The following is a 21254-nucleotide window of genomic DNA, read 5'->3' on the forward strand; positions in this document are numbered from 1 at the left end:
GAAGAGCAGTGAGTGCTGAACAGAGGAGATGCCTCCCTGGGCAGTGTGGGCAGAGCAGTGACCCTGACGTGTCTGTCTGTCTGTCTGTCACCCCTGTGTCCCCAGGTCAGGCAGTGTCCTGCACCACTGGAACGAGATCTATCACTTTGTGGAGCACCTGGCCAGGAAGTTCATCAGGTAAGTAAAGTTCTGAAATCCCCAGGGAAATCTGGGGCTGCCAGCCCAGCCCCTCCTGTGCTGCTCCATGGGGAAATGTGGTGCACAAAGGGCTCACCCTCCATTCACTGCTGCTCCCCACGCTCCTGTTCTGAGGGCCAGGGGGAGATAAAACGATTCCATGTATTCCTGCCTGCCTTCCCTGGCTCAGACCTGCGGGAGATAAAACAATTCCATGTATTCCTGCCTGCCTTCCCTGGCTCAGACCTGCGGGAGATAAAACAATTCCATGTATTCCTGCCTTTCTGGCTTTAACAATCCCAGGTTTCACAAGGATTCCCTGAGGTTTCCCTGGGCTAGCAAAGCCCAGGGCTGAACACGTTTCCATCCTGCTGGGCTGGGTGTGATTGTGTCACATTAATTCCCTTTTTTCTCTCCTCCAGCCCTCAGCTGAGGATGTCCTTCATTGTCTTTTCAACCAGAGGGACGATTCTGATGAGGTTAACAGAAGACAGGTAAGGAGAGGTTTAAAGTCAACAGCAGCTTCTGTGTGCTTTTGTCAGAGGAGCAGAGGCTCAGTGCCTGTGGAACATCCTCAGGGATGAAAATCCCTTCCCACAAAAGCAGCTTGGAAGGCAGAGGTGCCACCCACACCCCTGGCTGGGGGGGCAGTGAGATTTCCTCAGGGCCTGAAGGTGTGGCACAGCCAAAAAGAGTTTGGGGTGGGTTTTGTGGCAATACCAGATTGCCTTGTTTGTCAAGGGTGTCCCTGCCACTCCCTTACAGAGCCCCATGTTAATCCCAGAAAAATCTATGGGATGGATTATTCTATTTTATTTTTTTCATTTATTTTACTTTTAGTTATTTTTCCTTTTTAATATTTTGTGTTGTTTATTTTATTTTATTTTTTAAATGTTTTATTTTATTTTTATTTTATTTTAATTATTCTGCCTTGCAAGGAGAGCTGGATGAGGTCCCTAAATCTCTCTCGCTTCCTCTGTTCACTCCACTGCCACGTGGAGCAGGAATATATGTTCCACATGTGTGGGGTGTGTAAGCCAGCATGTGTTTTACATCTCAGATGGCTGGGATCACATTCCAGAGGGGAGGGAGCTGGCTGCCTTCCTGCAGAGCAGTGCACCCTCACTGGGCATCTCCTGCAGGACAGGGCTGGGAGGATGGACCAGCCTGGGGAGGCACTGGGTGACTCTGGTTCCCATCTCTGTGCCCGGCATGCCAGGACAGCCTGGGGGCATCACCCACCTGTGCTTGGTGCCAGGACACCTTGGTGGCTTTGTCTTGGGTGTCACAGTGCCTGCCAGGACATCCTAGTGGCTTTGCCTGCCAGGACACCTTGGTGGCTTTGCTCCTGGGTGTCACACTTCCACCAGGATGCCCTGGTCCTTTGCTCCTGGGTGTCACAGTGCCTGCCAGGACACCCTGGTGGCTTTGTCCTGGGTGTCGCAGTGCCACCAGGACATCCTAGTGGCTTTGCCTGCCAGGACACCCTGGTGGCTTTCTCCTGGGTGTCACACAGTGCCAGCCAGGACATCCTGGTTCCATCACCCACCTCTGCTGGGTTCCAGAACAGCCTGGTGGCTTTCTCCTGCCAGGACACCCTGGTGGCTTTGCCCGTCAGGACACCCTGGTCCTTTGCTCCTGGATGTCACAGTGCCACCAGGACACCCTGGGTCCATCACCCGCCTGTGCTGGGTGCCAGGACACCCTGGTGGCTTTGTCCTGGATGTCACAGTGCCACCAGGACACCCTGGGTCCATCACCCGCCTGTGCTGGGTGCCAGGACACCCTGGTGGCTTTGTCCTGGATGTCACAGTGCCACCAGGACGCCCTGGGTCCATCACCCACCTGTGCTGGGTGCCAGGACACCCTGGTGGCTTTCCCCCTGGGTGTCGCAGTGCCACCAGGACGCCTCGGTGGCGTTCTGCTGGGTGTCTCTCACAGCCCTGCCTTCCTCGCAGGGAGCAGATCCGGCAGGGCCTGGAGGAGCTGCAGAAGGTGCTGCCAGGAGGGGACACGTACATGCACGAAGGATTTGAGAGGGTAACGGGGCCAGGGGCTGTCTCTGCTCCCCGGGGGCTGCGCAACCCTTGGGAATTCCTGCTGGGGGAGAGGGACCCTGTCCCTCTGCAGGGCTGGGGCTGCGAACTCTGCTCATTCCTTCATTTCTGCCTGGGGAAGGCAGTGGCGCTGGGTCTGTGTCCAGCAGGGTGGGAAGGGGTCAGTCCCACCTGGGCTGGGTGGGCTGAGGCCACAGCTCACGCCTGGGGTGCCCAAAGGACTGCAGACCTTATTGTCTTCTCCTCCTGGGCATGGTTCTGACATTTTTATGTATTTTTACCAGCTCAGGTTTTGACATTTTTACATATTTTTACAGGCTCGGGAGTTTCTCTAAAGCTGAGCTCCTGCACTGCCTCCCACGTGGGGATTTGGGAAGGGTTTGAACTGTTCAAGTGCTGCCCCATCCCTGAAACGGGAGCACACGGACTGAGCTGTTGGTGTATTTGCAGCTGGGATAGCTGATCTGGGGCTGCTGAGGAATATTTGGCACTGATGTTTGGGAATATTTATTTAGGAATATTTAAGAATTCTTATTTAGGAATATTTCTTTAGGAATATTTAGGAATCTTTAGGAATATTTATTCAGGAATATTTAGGAATATTTATTTGGGGATATTTAGGAATATTTATTTAGGAATATTAGCCTGGGATGTTTCTCAGGGGGGGTGAAAGGGGATGGGGTTTCCAGAGAGGAGAGCAGTGGGACACAGCTCTGGGGTTGCTTTGGCTGATGGATGAACAAACCGATTGTTGATTTATTACTGACAATCTTCTGATCTGATTTCAGGCCAGTGAGCAGATTTACCACGAGAATGTTCACGGTGAGAGCCCCTTCTTGATCCACTGAATGTTTGTTTTTTTTCTCTTTCTTTTTGATTGATAACTTTAACAGATCTAAAAAAAAAAATAAATGCAGCTTTGCTGTGGGAAGGGTGGGGGTGTCTCCTGTTCTTGCAGGGACTGGTGCAGACAACTGGAAAAATGTCCTTTCCTTCCCTGTAATGGATGTAAAATCTTTCTGGTTTGCAAGGGAAGGCTGCAAAGGTTTTATGATGTTCCTGAAATGTTGCTCAGGGATCTTGAAGATTTTTAGGCCCTTTCCCCACTATCTTTGTTTAAATCCCAATTGAGCTTTTTGTCACCAGCTGGAAAAGCCCCTCTGGATTTCTGGTACTGAGAGCAGGAATAAAACCAGGAGCTAACTGGGAGCAAATTGGGACTTTGGTGGCTGCAGCCTCATTCCCTGGCCTGGAATGCCACCAGGATGTTCTTGAGATGGTTTAGCAAACCAAAGAATATTTTCTGGGGTGGTTTTGCAAACCAAAAGGTGCTTTCTGAGGTGGTTTAGCAAACCCAAGGATGCTTTCTGAGATGGTTTAACAAACCCAAGGATGCTCTCTGAGGTGGTTTAGCAAACCAAAGGATGCTTTCTGAGGTGGTTTAGCAAACCAAAAGGTGCTTTCTGGGCTGGTTTAACAAACCCAAGGATGCTTTCTGAGGTGGTTTAACAAACCCAAGGATGCTCTCTGAGGTGGTTTAACAAACCCAAGGATGCTCTCTGAGGTGGTTTAGCAAACCAAAAGGTGCTTTCTGAGGTGGTTTAGCAAACCCAAGGATGCTTTCTGGGGTGGTTTAACAAACCCAAGGATGCTTTCTGAGGTGGTTTAACAAACCCAAGGATGCTTTCTGAGGTGGTTTAACAAATCCAAGGATGCTTTCTGAGGTGGTTTAGCAAAGCCAGCACTAAGGAGGTTTGTGTGTTCAGGTTACAGGACTGCCAGTGTCATCATTGCACTGACAGATGGGGAGCTCCACGAGGATCTGTTTTTCTACTCTGAGAGGGAGGTAAGTGGCCAGGGAGGCAGGGGAATGCAGAGGATGAGGAGAAGCTTTTTCCCAGTGAGAAATCTCCACTTTGGTGCTCTGCAGACAGGAACCCAAAGGACAACACCCTGAGCCACCCCAGCTGAGGCTGCTCAGGGGGAAGGAGAGGGGTTAAAACCTCCAGTTCAAAATAAACACAGGAGGACAAATTGTTCACAGCTGAAAACTCTCAGCGTTTACTGGATTGTTCTGGGAAATGCTGAATATTCTCACTTTCACTTTGCTTTTCTCCCCTCACACAAAGTCAGGACTGCAGAGGGAGGGTGGTGGCTTCTGCCACATCAGAAACTCCCTCAGATCAGCCAGCCTGGCATTGACACAAACATCCCTGGGGTTCAAGCACACGTTCTCAGCATCCCCAATGTTCCTTTGGATATTCTCCCTGCAGAGATGAGCAATTGGCCCTTGCCAGTCAAACCAGGGTGACCTAAACTTGGCAGAGGGAATTTCTGCATGGGTTTGCTATGGACAGAGTTTTCCCTCTCAGTCTGTCCAAAGGGCAGCATTAAATCCAACAGCAACAACAAGAATTGGGTTTGTAGAGTAAAACCAACATTTGTCCTTACTTTGTACATCTCACAGAACTTTTCTGCTGACCAATCTCATGGCTCCTGCTTAGCTCTAATCACAGTTCTGCTGTCTCTGAGGCCTGCCTTTGCAGCTTTTCTGTGATTTTAAGGGTTCCCCACCGTTGGTGACCCTGCTGTGCCCCTGTCCCCTGCAGGCCAACCGCTCCAGGGACCTGGGGGCCACCGTGTACTGCGTGGGGGTGAAGGACTTCAACGAGACCCAGGTGAGACCCCAGCCCTGGCAGCCTGCAGGAGGCTCCTCCTCATCACCACAGAGGTTCTCAATGCTCCCTGAGCCCTTCCAACCTCCACAAAGCATCCCCTGGTGTCTGCCTGGCTCCTCCCTGAACACAGGCCCAGTAAAAAAAATCCCTGTCCTGACAGGAGAGCTGGATCAGGCCAATTTCAAGGAATTTTGGAAGAGTTAAGGTTGGAAAATGCCTCCATGATTATGGAGTCCAACCTGTTTTGGGTTTGCCCTAAAGATCATTAGCCCCTGGGTACCAGTGAAAACCATGTTGTGCCTTGTCTCCAAATCCTTTCTGATCCCTGATCTGAGAAATCCCTGATTTACAAACCAACCAGGCTAACAGGACAAACATTTTCCTGCCCAATAAACCACCTGTGGTTTATTCCCTGTGTTGCCTCGCAGGGGCACCCCAGAGAGAGCAGCTGAGCATTGGAGGGTTTTATTTGCAATCTGGGGAAGCGTTAATTATCTGCCTGCAGGCTAATTGATGTCCCCCTCTGCATTTCTGTTCCGTTTGTCCCCCTGTGGCAGCTCGCCCGGATTGCTGACAGCAGAGACCACGTGTTCCCTGTCAACGATGGCTTTGAGGCCCTGCAGGGCATCATCGACTCTGTGAGTATTGCCACCCACTGGTTGCACTCCTGAGCTTGGGTTTTCCTGTGATCACCAGAGCCCGCTGGAAAATAATTCACTGCATCGCTCAGGCCAAGGGGAGCAGCCTTGGTCTGTGCTCAAATGCTGCTTTGGGGTGGAATTTGTCAATAGGGCCCAGTTTCCCCATTCCTGTGGTGCCTGGGGGAGGCTGGGCTAGAGCAGAGTTACAGAATAAAGCAGGGATTGATTAAAAGGATCTCCTGCATGGATCCACCTTGGGCAGCACCAGAGCCCAGCCAGGGCTGCGCCCAGAATGAACCAAAATGGGCACAAAATGAACCCAAGATGAACCAAAATGGAGCCAGGATGAACCAAAATGGGCGCAAAATGAACCCAAGATGAACCAAAATGGAGCCAGGATGAACCAAAATGGGCACAAAGTGAACCCAAGATGAACCAAAATGGGAACAAAGTGAACCCAAGATGAACCAAAATGGGCACAAAATGACCCCAAGGTGAACCAAAATGGGCACAAAATGAACCCAGGATGAACCAAAATGGGCAACAGGTCACAAGGTCTGTCACTTTTACAAGTTCTGCTCTATTTACATATTGGAGTTAATTTCCTAATTACAGATTTAGGTTATGAAGTCCCATCCTCCTTGTGTTCTCTCTTCATTCCACCATGTTTATGTTCTTGGGCCTGAGATTTGGGTGGTTGTCCTTGGTCCCCAGCTAGAGAAGGAATTGCTTTGTCTTCCTACCCTGTGAAGAGAGTTTCCCCCCCATTTTTCCCCCAATTTTTCCCCCCAGTTTTCCCAGTGCTCTTTCATTTATTTCATTTATTTCATTTATTTCATTTATTTCAGAGAGCAGCACAACAACAACAGCAGCACAGCAATGCTTGGCTCCCCAGCCCTGCATTCCCTCCGCAGCTGTTTTTAATGAATCCCAGCTCTGCCTCCCCTTCCAGTTGTGATTTTTCAACCTCCAGGAGCTGCTCCAGCTGAGAGGGGAGGGAAAATTCCCGTTTTGGGAAGGAGGGAAGGGCACAGGGATGGATCCCTGCAGCAGCCTGGGAGAAGGGAAGAGGTTTTGTGGGTGAAAGGAATGGCAAGGAGGGCATTGATCACCCAGAGAATAACAGACAATCTCTGGATTCCTGGAAAATCAGGTCCCTCTTCCCTTGTCAAAAGGAGCCCTGTGCTACAATTGTAATTTTGGTCCTTTTGCACTAATTCTGCACTTTGAGTTAGGATGTGTGCTTGGAAACTTAATCTAAATCAAAATAAATATTGCAGTTGGCACCGTGGAAGTGTTTAGGGGCAGATTTAATGGTCATGTAAAGGGGTTAGACTGGACTGGGGGATCTGCATCATCCAAATGAGACACCTGCAATTCCCCCCTCCGAGCCAGCAGGAATGTTTGTGAATGGCTGGGCAGAGGTCATTCGTCTCGAATTTAATCATGGGGGGCTTTACTTCATTTTAAAAAGTGCTGATTGTATTTTACATTCTCTGTGGTTTTCCCTTATTCTGTTTTAAATTCTTCTATTTTAAATTCTCATCTTTTAAACGCTTCTATTTTAAATTCTCCTGTTTTGAATGCTCCAGTTCTGTTCTCAGCTGCTGACTTTCTCTTTTTCCCCACCCGACAGTTCCTGTACAACCTTGTTGCTGCAAATCTCCTCTCTCCTCACCTGTCGGGCTGCACCAGCTCAGAGCATCCTCCAGCCCCCTGGTACTTCCAGCTCTGCTTTCTCAGTAAAACTTCTGTCTCAATGTTTTAAACCTTCAAATTCCTGTCTAAATGTTCCAAGAAGCAAAGCCTGGCTCTAGGAGTGGCTTTTGCAATTAGGTATAAACAAAACCCAAAAATTCTCCTTTCCTGATAGGGTTTGTTGCATTGGTTGCTGTTCTTCCCTCGCAGATGTTTCAGTTTAAAGTTGGGAAAATAGTTTTGGTGCTGGGTTTGAGTCACCCAAGGATGCTTGGCTGGCGTTTGCTGGGCTCTGGGAGCTGAGCACCTCCAGCATTATTATTATTATTATTATTATTATTATTATTATTATTAATAATAATAATAAATTAAATACATAATAAATAAAACCTCAATAAAAATAAATAATAAGTAGTGAATATAAGTAATAACATAGATAATAAATAATGAATAATAATATATAATAAAATAAGTAATTGAATAAATAATAAATAATATATTAAATAAATAAGAACATAATTAATAAATACCTAAAAACTAAATAATTAAAATAATAAATACTATAAAGAAATAATAGCATAGATAATAATAAATAAATAATAATTAACAAGTAAATAATAACATGATAAAATAATAAATTATACCTAAAAACTAAATAATAAAATTAATGATATATAATATAAATAAATGATAACATAGATAAGAAATAATAAATAAATAAATCTAATAAAAATTAATAATAAATAGTATATATAAATAATAACATAGATAATAAATAATAGTTAATAATAATCGATAATAAAATAAATAAATAATGAATTATAAATAAAATGAATAAACAATAAATAATGCCTCTGCTCTGAGAGCCAAGCCTGAGCCAAGCCAATCAGTGCAATAAAGTGCTTAAAGGCAGGGCCAGCCCTCCCAAGGACTCTCTGGCTGAACAGTTCAGCTTAAACTGGAGATGTTTGAGCCTGGTTTGAGTCCACACTTGAGCGATGCCCCCACAGCCCCGGGGGGCTGCAGGTAATGAGCAATAATTTCAGAATTATTGCAGAGAACGGGGCACAAAGGGGCAGGGGAGAGCCTGGCACCCTCACCCTGGCACAGCCCAGGGGGGCCCTGGGACCTGTTTGGGGGGTTCAGGGTGGGAGCCCAGGGCTGGAACTGTGCCCCAGTGTGGATTGCTCTGCGGGGTTCAGGGGTCGTTTCCACATCTCCATTTCCATCTCTGTCTCCGTGGGAACCACGCTGAGGAATTCGCATTTTGTCTCTCTCAGATTTTGAAGAAGTCCTGCATCGAGATCCTGGCAGCAGAGCCCTCCAGCATCTGCGCAGGGGGTGAGTATGAGCCAGCCCGTGTTCTCCTTGTTGCCCAAAATACAATGTTCAGTCCATCTCTAACTGCTGGAGAGCGCCACATTCACTGATTACCAAATTTCACCTCTGTTTTGGGGTGAGTTTCTCTTTCAGGGCAGTTTGCACTGCCCCACTTCTGCCAAGTGGTGTCAAATGGGATTTTCTTACAGAAAAGGCCTGAATTCCTGCCTGAGAGGAATGAGGGGTTTGTCTTTACAAACTGTGGTGGATAAAACCAGCATTGAGAAATGAAAGGAATAATGGGAAGGATTCCACTGATTGGTGAATGGAAAAAGAATATTTGCTTTTACGAATAAACTTTGGGTTTGCTGGTAAATGAAATTGGACGTTAAAGATGGAAGAAGCAATGGGGGAAAACCCCTAAATTCAGTAAGAATTAAAAATGAAAAGGGAGAGTTGTGCATTAGGGGGAAATCTTTGGGATCAGGAAGTCTGAACCTCTCAAGTACCTCAGAAATGGGGAAAAAACCCCCTAAATTCAGTAAGAATTAAAAATTAAAGGGGAGGGTTGTACATTAGAGGGGAATCTTTGGGATCAGGAAGTCTGAACCTCTCAAGTACCTCAGAAATGGGGAAAGAGAGAAGAGAAATGTGGCTGGAAATTGGGATAAAAAGGGAGGCTGCATCCTCCAAAAATCAGAGAGACCCCAGGGGATGCCCCACGGGCTCTCCCTTTGTTGGAGAAAATCAAAGGGCTCCCGTGTCTCCTTTTTGGACACAAAGCCCTGGTGTTTGTGGCTGGATGTGCTGACGCTGGATGTTTTGGCAGAGTCCTTCCAGGTGGTGGTCAGGGGGAACGGGTTCCGGCACGCCCGCAGCGTGGACAGGGTGCTGTGCAGCTTCAGGATCAACGACACCCTCACCCTCAGTAAGGAGCGCTGAAACTCCCCTCATCTGTTAAAAAAATATGGATATTGGTATGGATATCTGGCACTGGTACCCAACTGTGACGGGCAAGAACTCTCTGACAGCTTAAAGTTAGAAAGTGTGTGTCTATTGTGGGATAGCTCCCAAACACACACTGCAGTTTACAGGTGATTACAGAGCCCTTTCATCTGTGCAAGTACTGAATACCCAAAGTAGAAATACAAATTCATGGCTTTGGTACATCCCATTCCCAATAAGGATATTGATCTGGTACCAATATCCAAAAACTCTCTAACAGTTTAGAGTTAGGAAGTGTTTGTTTATTGTGGGATAGCTCCCAAATACACACCCAATTTACAGGTGATTACAGAGCCCTTTTATCCATACAAGTATTGACTATCCAAAATACAAATGCATATTCATAACTTCGGTACATCCCATCCCCTGCTCCATATCGTAATTAGTTCAAAAGCCATTAAGCATGAGCAGTTTGTCCCTTGAAATGGGTCCCTTTGATGGTGAGGGGTCCCAAAATGAGGAAGTAAATGAAATCTTCCTCCTTCTGACCTTTCTGCCTTTTCAATGCAAATATGACAAATGAACCCTTGGTAGAACGCCCATTCCCTGTTTTCAGTTGATTTCAGAACAGAGGAGGCCACAATTGTCTTATGTTCCTAAAAACAATTGTCTTACGTTCCTAAAAAACAATTGCCTTATGTTCCTAGAAGCCATTTATCAATTCCTATATTCTTCTATAAGAATAGATTCTTATAATTCTGTATTACAAACCCAGCTAGCCAAACATTGTGCTGACAAGCAATCAATTATTAGTTAACTACTAACTCTTAACTTCATCAAGGCCTACCCATTTATTTTAGTTAACTCCCATAAAGCTTATCTCTGACTAAAACCTTAGCTCCTCTAAAATCCCTAAATTCCTTAATGTTTATGTCTCACTTTGATAGTTTTTAATAGGATGATGATGATAATAATAATAATAATAATAATAATAATAATAATAATAATAATAATAATAATAATAATATAGACTTTAAAAATATATTTATAATTTTTCCTTTCATTTAGCAGTTCCCTGGTGGGTGGGGCAGGGAATGAGGGAGGCGTTTTGGCCCATCTGAGGTGACACAACCCAAACCCTCTCCCTGAGAGAGCTGAACCAGGATTTTATGGAAACCTCCTGGAGGCTGGAAAGCTCAGCTGCCTTTGTTTGCCTCTGATTGCATCGGGGAGGGGAGGTATTTCTAAAGATAACACTAAGCCAACAGTTCCTGAAACCTTAAATTATCCCAGATGAGGCGCAGAGAGCAGGGCTGGGACGTGCTGAGGTTAAAGGCATGAGCTAATGGGGTTTTATTGGGATTACTGGCAGGGAAAGGGGGCAGGTGAGGGAGCAGAGACTCAGAACGTTCAGGGTAAAATAAAAGGAACATCTGCAGAAAGCATGAGGGGTATTTGGCTGGGTAGAGCAGTGATCAGAGCAATGTTCAGCAGCAGGCTCTCCCCCTTTTCCTTTTTCCCCCTTTTCCCCCCCTTTTCCTTTCCCCCCCCTTTTCTTTCCCCCCTTTTTCTTTTCCCCCTTTCCCCTTTCCTTCCCTTTCCTTTTCCCCCCTTTTGTCTGTTTTTGTTGCTGTCTTGGGGTGGTTTATTTGAAGCTTGCTCTTTCATTTGAGGCTTGCTCTCAAAGCATCCTGCATACATCGAAGCTTTATTTTTTAATGATGAGGGTCAGGAAATATTCCAGGTACTGCCTTGCCAGAAGGTCCCACCCCTGCTAATGGCACAAGGAATGATTTTCTCTTGCTGGGAGTGATGGGTTTTCCAGGCTGCCCTGAGCTGCTCAGGTGCAGGAGTGCCAGGTACCTGCTTGGAGGGGCACCCACAGAGCCCAGAATTGGCTTTTTTGGGGAGGTTTGACCCTCCTGCGCTCTGCTCAGAGCCAGTTTGGGTCGTTCTGGGGGGGTTTTACAGGCAGCCCCTCTCTGGGCTGCGGGAATCTGTCCTGCAGCCGAGCAGGGGACGGGAATCCTGCTTTGTCTGCTGTCCTGGGTGAGCTTTCAGGCAGAGTGATGCAAACCAAGCGGGCGCTCCTTTGTTTGGGGCGCAGCTCATTTTTGTGGCCGAGCACAAAACATCCTCCACACAAACTGATCTGTGCCTGCAGCTCAGTAAAGCTTCCAGAGGGGCTGATGGCAGGGGCAGAAACAGAAACAAAAACCCAGGAGAGCCGAGTGAAAGGCCTGGCAGGACGAAGCAGCTTTTGTTGTGTGGGTGCTGGCACGGAGCAGGTTTGGCCCCCTCTCCTCAGCAAAGGGAAAACAAGGCGCTGATCTTCGTTTTCTTGGCGTGCGTGTGCACCGAGACAACGTGATAAGTTCATGATGTGCTCATAAATCAGGGTGAGGAGAGCCCAGCTCACGCAGAGGGCTGGGAAAGGGGTGGGCAGCCCCGGTGTCCCCAGTGCCACAGAGCCCTGGCTCCAGGCTGCAGGGCAGGAGCATCACCCAGCGCTCCTCAGGCTCTGGGGAGTTTCTCCCATCACTTTTAAAGCAGTGAGGTTCGGGCTGGAAGGTTTAGCTGAGCTTCAGAGGCTTCTGCCTTAAAATGCAACATTTTCTATAATGTACAGATATCCTAATGTACCCATATCCTAATATCCTAATGCTCCTATATCCTAACTTCTGTAATGTACAGATATCCTAATATACAGGAAATCCTAAGGTACAGATATCCTGATTTCTGTAATGTACAGATATCCCAATGTACCTATATCCTAACTTCTATATTGTACAGATATCCTAATATACAGATATCCTAATGTATCTATATCCTAATTTCTGTAATGTAGAGATAGCCTAATTTACCTGTATCCTAATTCACCTATATGCTAAAGTACCTATATCCTAATTTCTGTAAGGTACAGATATCCTAATGTAGAGATATCCTAATTTCTGTAAGGTACAGATATCCTGATTTACCTATATCCTAATTTCTGTAAGGTACGGATATCCTGATTTACCTATATCCTAATGTACCTATATCTTGATTTCTGTAATGCGCAGATATCCTGATTTACCTGTATCCTGATTCACCTATATCCTAACTTCTGTAATGTACAGACATCCTAATGTCCTCATCCCCCGTCCCGTTTATGCATCAAAGGCAAGGAAATGCCTCATTTAAACTTTCTCTTTGAGGCCTGTGTGGGTGATGTGGCACTAACCCCCCTGTTCCCCCTCTGCAGATGAGAAGCCTTTCGTGGTGGAGGACACCTACCTGCTGTGCCCAGCACCTGTGCTCAGGGAAGTTGGCATGTAGGTTTTTGCTGCCCCAAAATTCACCTGCCCGTGGGGAGATGGGGCTGGGTCTCATCTCTGAATTCTGTTTTCCTCTTATTTGGCCCCCAAGCTGCCATACCCTGGTGCTCAGTGCCAGCTGTGCCAATTATCTGCACACGAGGATTTCTGAGCACCCAGGGCACCAGACAGAGGGCTGGGCAGGAGCTGTCCTGACCTGTTTCTGCTTTTTCCAGGGAAGCAGCTCTGCAAGTGAGCATGAACGATGGGCTGAGCTTCATCTCCAGCTCTGTCATCATCTCCAGCACGCACTGTGTGAGTTGGGGTCCCTGAAATGCTCCTGGGGGTGCAAAGGGGGCTTTGGACGTGTGGCAATGTGACATTTTGGGTGTCTTGCGTGCCACAAGGTGGCCAAGCCTTCAGTGAACACCTCAGGCTCCAGGTCTGGGCTGGGACAGGCTTGGGGAGGCTGACCTAGAGCAGAGTTACAGAATAAAGCAGGGATTTATTAAAATTTATTATCTATGGGTCCACCTTGGGTAGCACAAGAGCCCAGCCAGGGCTGCACCCAAGATGACCCAAAATGGGCACAAAATGAACCCAAGATGGCACAAAATGGACCCAAGATGAACCAAAATGGTCCCAAGACGACCCAAAATGGTCCCAAATTCCCAACAGGTCGCAGGCTCTGTCGCTTTTATAATTCTGCTCCATTTACATATTGGAGTTCATTGCCCAATTCCAGCTTTAGGTTATTATCAAGTCCCATCCTCGTTTTTCCCTCTTCATTCTGCATTGTTTGTGCTCCTGGGCAAAGATCAGGCTGCCTTGGTGCAGGTTCTCCAGAAATTCCTTCTGCACCAGCAGATGCCAGGTGTGCCAGGGGTGTCACAGGTGTGCCAGGGGTGTCACAGGTGTGCCAGGGGTGTCACAGGTGTGTCAGGGGTGTCACACTCTGCTCTCTGTGTTCTCCCCAGTCTGATGGCACCATCCTGGCCATCGCCTTGCTGATCCTGTTCCTGCTGCTGGCCCTGGCTCTGCTCTGGTGGTTCTGGCCCCTCTGCTGCACCGTGGTAAGTGGCACCAAATCACCAGCACCACTTCAGCAAATGCAGTCGGGGGAGGAGGCAGAGCTTCCTCTTCCTCTTCTTTTCTTCACCTCTCTGCGAGGGCATCCTGAGGGTCAGCAGCCGGGATGGCTCCCTGTGCTCTGCTCACCCCAAAACTCTGTAAAATGAGAGATGAAGGGTGATGAGGGGCGCCCAGGCTGGCAGGGATGGAACAGGGAGCAATGCAGGGCTCTCGGGAGTGAGCTGAGGGCACAGGAGCTGCCTTGCACAACAGCCCAGAGCTGCGACCTCGAGTCACCAAACCACAGACATGGCCCTGGATCCCAGCCCGGGGACGGCTCCGGGATAATTGGGGATGTGTCAGGGGAAAAAGGGAAAAAACACACACCAGCCTCTTCCCTCGCCGAGGATAAATCTGTTTCTGAGCGACAAGCACATTTCTGAAGGCTGAAATTGCTCTTGGCACGCTCTTTGATTGGAGAGGAGTCATCGGTGTGCAGCAGTTCTCCAGGAAAGAGCCCGAGCCAGCTCCATCCCTGGAGTGAAGGGGCTGCATCAACAATATAATAAACCCTCACCCTGGGGTTTATCTGGAGCCCAGCATCCCCTGGCCCTCGGCCATGGAGGAATGCTCTTTCCAAATGCATCCAGCTTTATTGGCCTCACAGGGGCTCTGGGATGAGGCTGGAGTCCAGCACTGCAGTTTACAGTAGAGGCAATTGTTGCTTAGCAGGTCAGAACAACAACAGCTCTTGGCTGTGCCTGGTGCAATGCACAGGCACAATTCCCCTGGATACCTGTGCAGGATGTTATTAAAATATGGGAGGATTCCCCTGGATACCTGTGCAGGATGTTATTAAAATATGGGAGGATTCCCCTGAAACCTGTGCAGGATGTTATTAAAATATGGGAGAATTGCCCTGGATATCTGTGCAGGATGTTATAAAAATATGGGGAGGATTTCCTGGATACCTGTGCAGGATGGTACAAAAATATGGGGAGGATTCCCCTGAAACCTGTGCAGGATGTTACAGAAAATGGGAGGATTCCCCTGGATACCTGTGCAGGGTGTTATAAAAATATGGGAGAATTCCCTGGGATACCTGTGCAGGATGGTCTCTCCCTTTACTGGGATGCTCTCTCCCTGTACTGGGATGGGAATTTCTCCAAAAATTCCATTTCTCCAAAAATTCCATTTCTCCAAAATTCCATTTCTCCAAATTTTCATTCCTCTAAAATTTCATTTCTTTGAATTTTCATTCCTCCAAAATTTCGTTTCTGTCTCTAAGGAGAAGATTGTGCTTTGTTGCAGCTGAAGAAATTGGGACAGGCTTGCTTTAGCTTTTAAGTGTGGAGCAGCAGATCTCCAAGGAGAAGGCACAGCAGATAGGACAGAAATAAAAAGGAAATGTTCCTTTCCCCAGCTCATACCTCAAATATGAAGCAGTCACAGGACTGAGAGGTCAAAACTATAAATATGCAAGGGGGGAAAAAAAATAAGGAAATTAGTCAGATGGATCGTGGTTAATGCCATTAAAAATCCTTGTTTATTGAGACAGCAAGAATATGTATTCGGTGTTTTCCAGAGGAGTGAAGGGAATTAAGGACAAAAGTAATCTGCCCAGTTAACAGCACGCCTCCAAGCTCCAGTCCTAATTGGAGGCAAAGTCCTTTATTCCTTATTTTGTGCTGTTTGCTTGGATTTAAACGATGATCTGTCCCGTCCTGGAGCAGACATCTCCGCTGACAAGAACCACATTGCCCCATTTATCATGTGAAACCCCAGGGACACTCAGAGAGCACAGAAAACACCCCAGACACATTCCTGGGATCTGCAAATTCTGGGCTCAGCCTCTGCTGTGCCTGAACGGCCGCAGAAATCCCAGGGCAGCAGGAAATTCATCATTCCCGATGTTTGAAACCTGCCTGCAGGTGGGTGGTGGCATCGCTGTGCTCTGCCGTGGGGTTATCCATCTCAGTGCGAGCCCAAAATGAGGGTCTGAATGGCCCAAAATGAGGGTCTCAATGCCTCAAAAATGAGGGGTTTCAATGTCCCAAAATTAGCATCTCAGTGCCCCAAAAAGAGGGTCTCAATGTCCTAAAATGAGGGTTTCAGTGCTCCAAAATGAGGGGTTTCAATGTCCCAAAATTAGGATATCAGTGCCCCAAAATGAGGGTTTCTGAGCCCCAAAACAAGGAGCTTAGTGTGAGCCCCAAAATGGGTGTGTCAGTGCCCCTAAATGAAGATTTCAGAGCCCCAAAATAAGGATCTTGGTACCCCAAAACGAGCATCTCAGTGCCCCAAAAATGAGAGTCTCACTGTCCCAAAATGAAGATTTCAGTGCCCTAGAGTGAGGATTTCTGAGCCCCAAAATGAAGGTTTCAGTGCCCCAAAATGAAGGTTTCAGTGCCCCAAAATGATGATTTCATGCCCCCAGAGCTGGAGCTGTCAGAACCCAAAGGGGAGAAGGAAAAGCTTTGTGCTGTTTGAAGGCCTGGGCAGCGAGTCAGAAATGAGATTTTTCTTGGTAAGATTTGAACTTCGGCGAGTCAGAAATGAGATTTTTTTTTTTTTTTTTTTTTTGTAAAATTTGAACTTTGAAAGGTCACACAGCTCAAAGGCACAGAGACTGAACTCCCTTATCTCCAGCCTCGTCCAAATCCACCAACCCCTGCTGCCGATTCGCTCTGAGAAGTGCAAAGCACCCAAAAATGGCAGGAATGTCCCTTTTCCCCCCCGATTTTGGCCTGTGACAGAAAACACTTGATCTGCCTGCAGAAATCAGCCAGTTTGTGTGTGCCCATGGGGAGGAATGCAAATGTATGGAAATGAGCCACGGCCTCAATTCCGAGCGTGTGATCTGCACTGGCACTGGCTCGGGAATTGTGCTTGGACGCTCAGCTGGACCAAAACTGGAGGGGTTATTCTGATTTTCAGCTCCGTTCTGAGTAATTTTCACAGTTTTCGTTGGTTTGGGTCATTTTCGTAGCTTTCGTCACTTTTGGTCATTGTCATGGTCTTTGTCATTTTTGGTCATTGAGACAGTTTTGATCCTTTCGGGTCATTTTCACAGGGTTTTTTTGGTAGTTTCAATAGTTTTCATGATTGTCCCTGCCCTCCCCCCTGGAAAGTCTCTGTTGCTCTTGGAGGCTCCATTGGCTGCAGCTGCTGCCAAGCCCTGCATGCAAAGTTTCTGCATGAAATAATGCGCTCACACCCTCAGCCCCGGGCTGGTTCCTATGGAGAAATCCTGGAGCCTCTCCCTGCTCCATTGGAAACCTCAGTCAGCCACAGATCTATGTGCTCATATTTGTATTTATATATTTGTATTAAATTTATATGGTTATATTTACACTTATATTTATATTTAATCTTCTATTTATATATTTATATTATATTTATATCTTTATATTCATAAATATATGAATATATATTTATGAATATAAAATATAAATATGCATCAATATAATATAATATACTGTAATATGCTATAATATACTATAATATACTATAATATACTATAATATACTATAATATACTATAATATACTATAATATACTATAATATAATATAATATAATATAATATAATATAAATATGCATTAATATAATATATAATATAATTATACATAAATGTAAATATACATATACATAAATATATAGATATAAATATATATAATATAGATATGAATATATATAAATATAAATATTTATCCATATATTTATATATTTATATTCTATCTATCGGTTTTGGTTTAATTTATATTTATATAAATATTTATACATTTAATATTTTGTGTTTCTATATTTATATTTATAGTTTTATGTTTTTTTTATATTTATATAGATAAAGAAAGGATTTTTTTTAGAAAATATCATAGCTACAGGCTGTCACTGGGGATGTAAATAGATGTATATATGTAAATATGCGTATAATGTATTATGTAAATCGATATATATGTAAATAGATATACATATATATATTTACATATATCTATATAAATATATTTTTATATTTATATATTTATATTAACATTATATATTTATATATTTATATCTCTATGATAAGGTTTATTTTATTTTTATATTTATAAAAAGTTACATATTTAATATTTTGTATTTATATAATTATGGTTTTAGTTTTATATTAATTTTATATTTATATAGATAAAAGAAAGGATTTTTCAGAAAAATATCATAAGCATAGGCTGTCACTGGGGATGTAGATATATATATATACATATACATATATATCTATATATTCACATATATCTATATAAATATGTTTTTATATTTATATATTTGTATTTTATCTCTATGGTTAGGTTTGTTTTATTTTTATATTTATATAAGTATTTATATATTTAATATTTTTATTTCTATATTTATAGTTTTAGGTTTATTTTAATTTTACATTCATGTAAATAAAGAAAGGATTTTTCAGAAAAATGTCATAGCCACTGGGGATGTCCCTGTGGCTTTGGGGCTCCCCCCGAGTGACAGAGGCACCCCGTGCCCACGCTGTGCTCCCACGGAGGGCTAGAGCAGCACACCCTGCTGCTTTCCCCCGTGCGTTTGAGGAACAAAACACCAATTTATGGTTCCCTTTCTCTTTAATCTTCCAGATCATCAAGGAGCCTCCCCCTCCTGCTGCAGAGGACAGCGAGGTGAGTGACCCTTGGGGGACAAGGTTTTGGTCAGTGTCCTCGGAAAAAAGCGATCAAATCACTCAGAATAGGTGATCAAATCACCCCAGAAAAGGTGATCAAACACCCCAGAAAAGGTGATTAAATCACTCAGAATAGGTGATCAAATCACCCCAGAAAAGGTGATCAAACACCCCAGAAAAAGTGATCAAATCACCCCAGAAAAGGTGATCAAACACCCCAGAAAAGGTGATTAAATCACTCAGAATAAGTGATCAAATCACCCCAGAAAAGGTGATCAAATCACCCCAGAAAAGGTGATTAAATCACTCAGAATAGGTGATTAAATCACTCAGAATAGGTGATCAAATCACCCCAGAAAGGTGATCAAATCATCCCAGAAAAGGTGATTAAATCACTCAGAATAGGTGATCAAATCACCTCAGAAAAGGTGATCAAATCACCCCAGAAAAGGTGATCAAATCACCTCAGAAAAGGTGATCAAATCACCCCAGAAAGGTGATCAAATCTCCCCAGAAAAGGTGATCAAACACCCCAGAAAAAGTGATCAAATCACCCCAGAAAAGGTGATTAAATCACTCAGAAAAGGTGATTCAATGACCTCAGAAAAGGTGATTAAATCACCTCAGAAAAGCTGATTAAACCTGGTAGGAAAGGAGAGCTCAGACCATCCCTCCTCACCTGGCCGGAGCACTCAGGTGTGATTCACACACACAGCCCCTGAGCCTGTGTTTAACTCCGACTTAGCTAAAATCTTGACCCAGGATTTTCTGTTTTGCTCCAAACAAATAGAAGATGGGGTTGATTTCCTACAATCCATTTTTTGCCTCGCAGACATCCCCCTTCCCTGCAGCAGCAGGGTTACACTTGGATTACAGTTGGATTCTTTTCTTCTCACGAAATCCTTGGCCATAAAAGCCAAAAAAAAAAAAAAAAAACCACACAAAAAAAAAAAAAAAAAAAAAAAAAAAAAAAAAAAAAACGAAAAAGGAATTCTTGCATCAGCAGGTTTGGGAGCTGAAGGCCACAGGAGGAAGGAGAACGCATTGCTCTCTGACAAGGAGGGAGGCAGCTCTGCTCTCAGAGGTTTCACTGAACTCTGCTTCATGGCCAAATTTCAGTTTCATAGCCAGATTTCATTGTCATGGTCAAATTTCAGCTTCACGGCCAAATTTGAGCTTCATAGACATATTTCAGTTACACAGCCAATTTTCAGTGTCATGGACAATTTTCAATTTCATAGCCAAATTTCAGCTTCATAGACAAATTTCAGTTTCATAGCCAAATTTCAGCTTCAATTTTAGTTTCACAGCCAAATGAATTTCAAATGAATTTCAGTGTCATGGCCAATTTTCAGCTTCAGGGCCAAATTTCAGTTTCAGGCCAGATTTCAGTTTCATGGCCAAATTACAGCTTCATAGCCAAATTTCAGCTTCACAGCCAAAAGAATTTGAAATGAATTTCAGTGTCATGGCCAAATTTCAGCTTCACGGCCAAATTTCAGCTTCATAGCCAAATTTCAGTTTTATAACCAATTTTCAGTTTTATAACCAACTTTCAGTTTCACAGCCAAATTTCAGCTTCATAACCAATTTTCAGCTTCATCACCAATTTTCGGCTTCACAGCCAAATTTCAGTTTCATAGCCAATTTTCAGTTTCATAACCAATTTTCAGTTTCACAACCAAATTTCAGTTTCATGTTTGTGTCTCGAGGATGAGCTCGGATGAAGCTGAAGTTGTCCAGGCTGCAGAGGAGAAGGTTCTGGGACCCTTTAGAGGCACCAAAACCTTCCCCAGCTCCCTGGGAACACCAGAGCGTCCCCAAAGTGTCACCAGGGGGTGGCCATGGGGTTTGCAATGGCTCCGGGGGTGGCAGAAATGAGTCCTGAACTGAAATCCCACACTAAAATTCAACGAGGAATCCCTCGCACGGAGCAGCGATTGTCGCGCCGTGGCTCAGCCCTCGGTGCAGGCAGAGCTCTCCATAAATGCTGAATTCTGACAAAATTCAGGCACTGCAGGGACAACTGCGAAAATAATTATGAGGGTGGGGAGAGGGGTAAGTTGTCCAATTTTTTTTGTTTTGTTTTTTAATATCTGGCCAAATTTGAGTTCTTACCCCGAGCGGCTCAGCTGTCCCTTTGGAGCCTGAATTATCCTCGCGTTACCCACAGACGAGGTTCCCTCGGGTCAGGGTCGCAGCGTCCAGAGCCCAGCCAGGCCCCTGAGATAAGCGCACATCTTTGTTTTCTGCGACCCAGCACTTCCCCGACTGTGCAGCGCAGCTCCAAAAAGAAACTCGAGCTCCATCCAGAGCGGATTGTGGCGCTGGGAGGGCGCCAAGCTCTGCGCAGCCCATTCCCAGCATCCTCAAACGCTCCTGGGGCTGCTCGTGGAGCTGGAACTCCTCGGGTACCAACCCCAGGCGGAGGAGAGCGCAGCTGGGGCAGGCAGGGCCCGAGGATCATCCCAAACTGGGGTGCTGGATGTGCAATTCGGGCGTTTTCCCTGCTCCTGCCTCTCCCGGCCGTTCCCAGCTCCCCCAGTGTGGTGGGCACGGAGCCAGGGGGGCGTTCTGGGGGCTCTGGGGGCATTTTTGGGGCTGCAGAAGCTCCCCTGCCCTGGCAGAGATGCGAACAGCCCCCGCTGCAGCAAACCTGGGGCTCCTTTGTTTGTGGCTGCGCTGCTGTGCCCCGGGCTCGCA

The 21254-nt window shown here is 45.6% G+C and overlaps 1 protein-coding gene across 1 annotated transcript in view; it reads left to right on the top strand.

Annotated features, from left to right (window-relative positions):
* The window catches only part of ANTXR1 (ANTXR cell adhesion molecule 1), a 36128-nt gene that overhangs the window by 6542 nt on the left and 8332 nt on the right, over nucleotides 1-21254 (top strand). The window contains 13 exon segments of the mRNA XM_058820227.1: nucleotides 106-177; nucleotides 600-671; nucleotides 2136-2217; nucleotides 3023-3056; nucleotides 4001-4080; nucleotides 4844-4912; nucleotides 5470-5550; nucleotides 8532-8592; nucleotides 9401-9499; nucleotides 12761-12830; nucleotides 13049-13127; nucleotides 13790-13885; nucleotides 18508-18549. Of these exon segments, the coding sequence (XP_058676210.1) occupies nucleotides 106-177; nucleotides 600-671; nucleotides 2136-2217; nucleotides 3023-3056; nucleotides 4001-4080; nucleotides 4844-4912; nucleotides 5470-5550; nucleotides 8532-8592; nucleotides 9401-9499; nucleotides 12761-12830; nucleotides 13049-13127; nucleotides 13790-13885; nucleotides 18508-18549 (937 nt within the window).

This window comes from Ammospiza caudacuta, chromosome 26 (genome assembly GCF_027887145.1).
Source record: "Ammospiza caudacuta isolate bAmmCau1 chromosome 26, bAmmCau1.pri, whole genome shotgun sequence".
Taxonomy (NCBI): Eukaryota; Metazoa; Chordata; class Aves; order Passeriformes; family Passerellidae; genus Ammospiza; species Ammospiza caudacuta.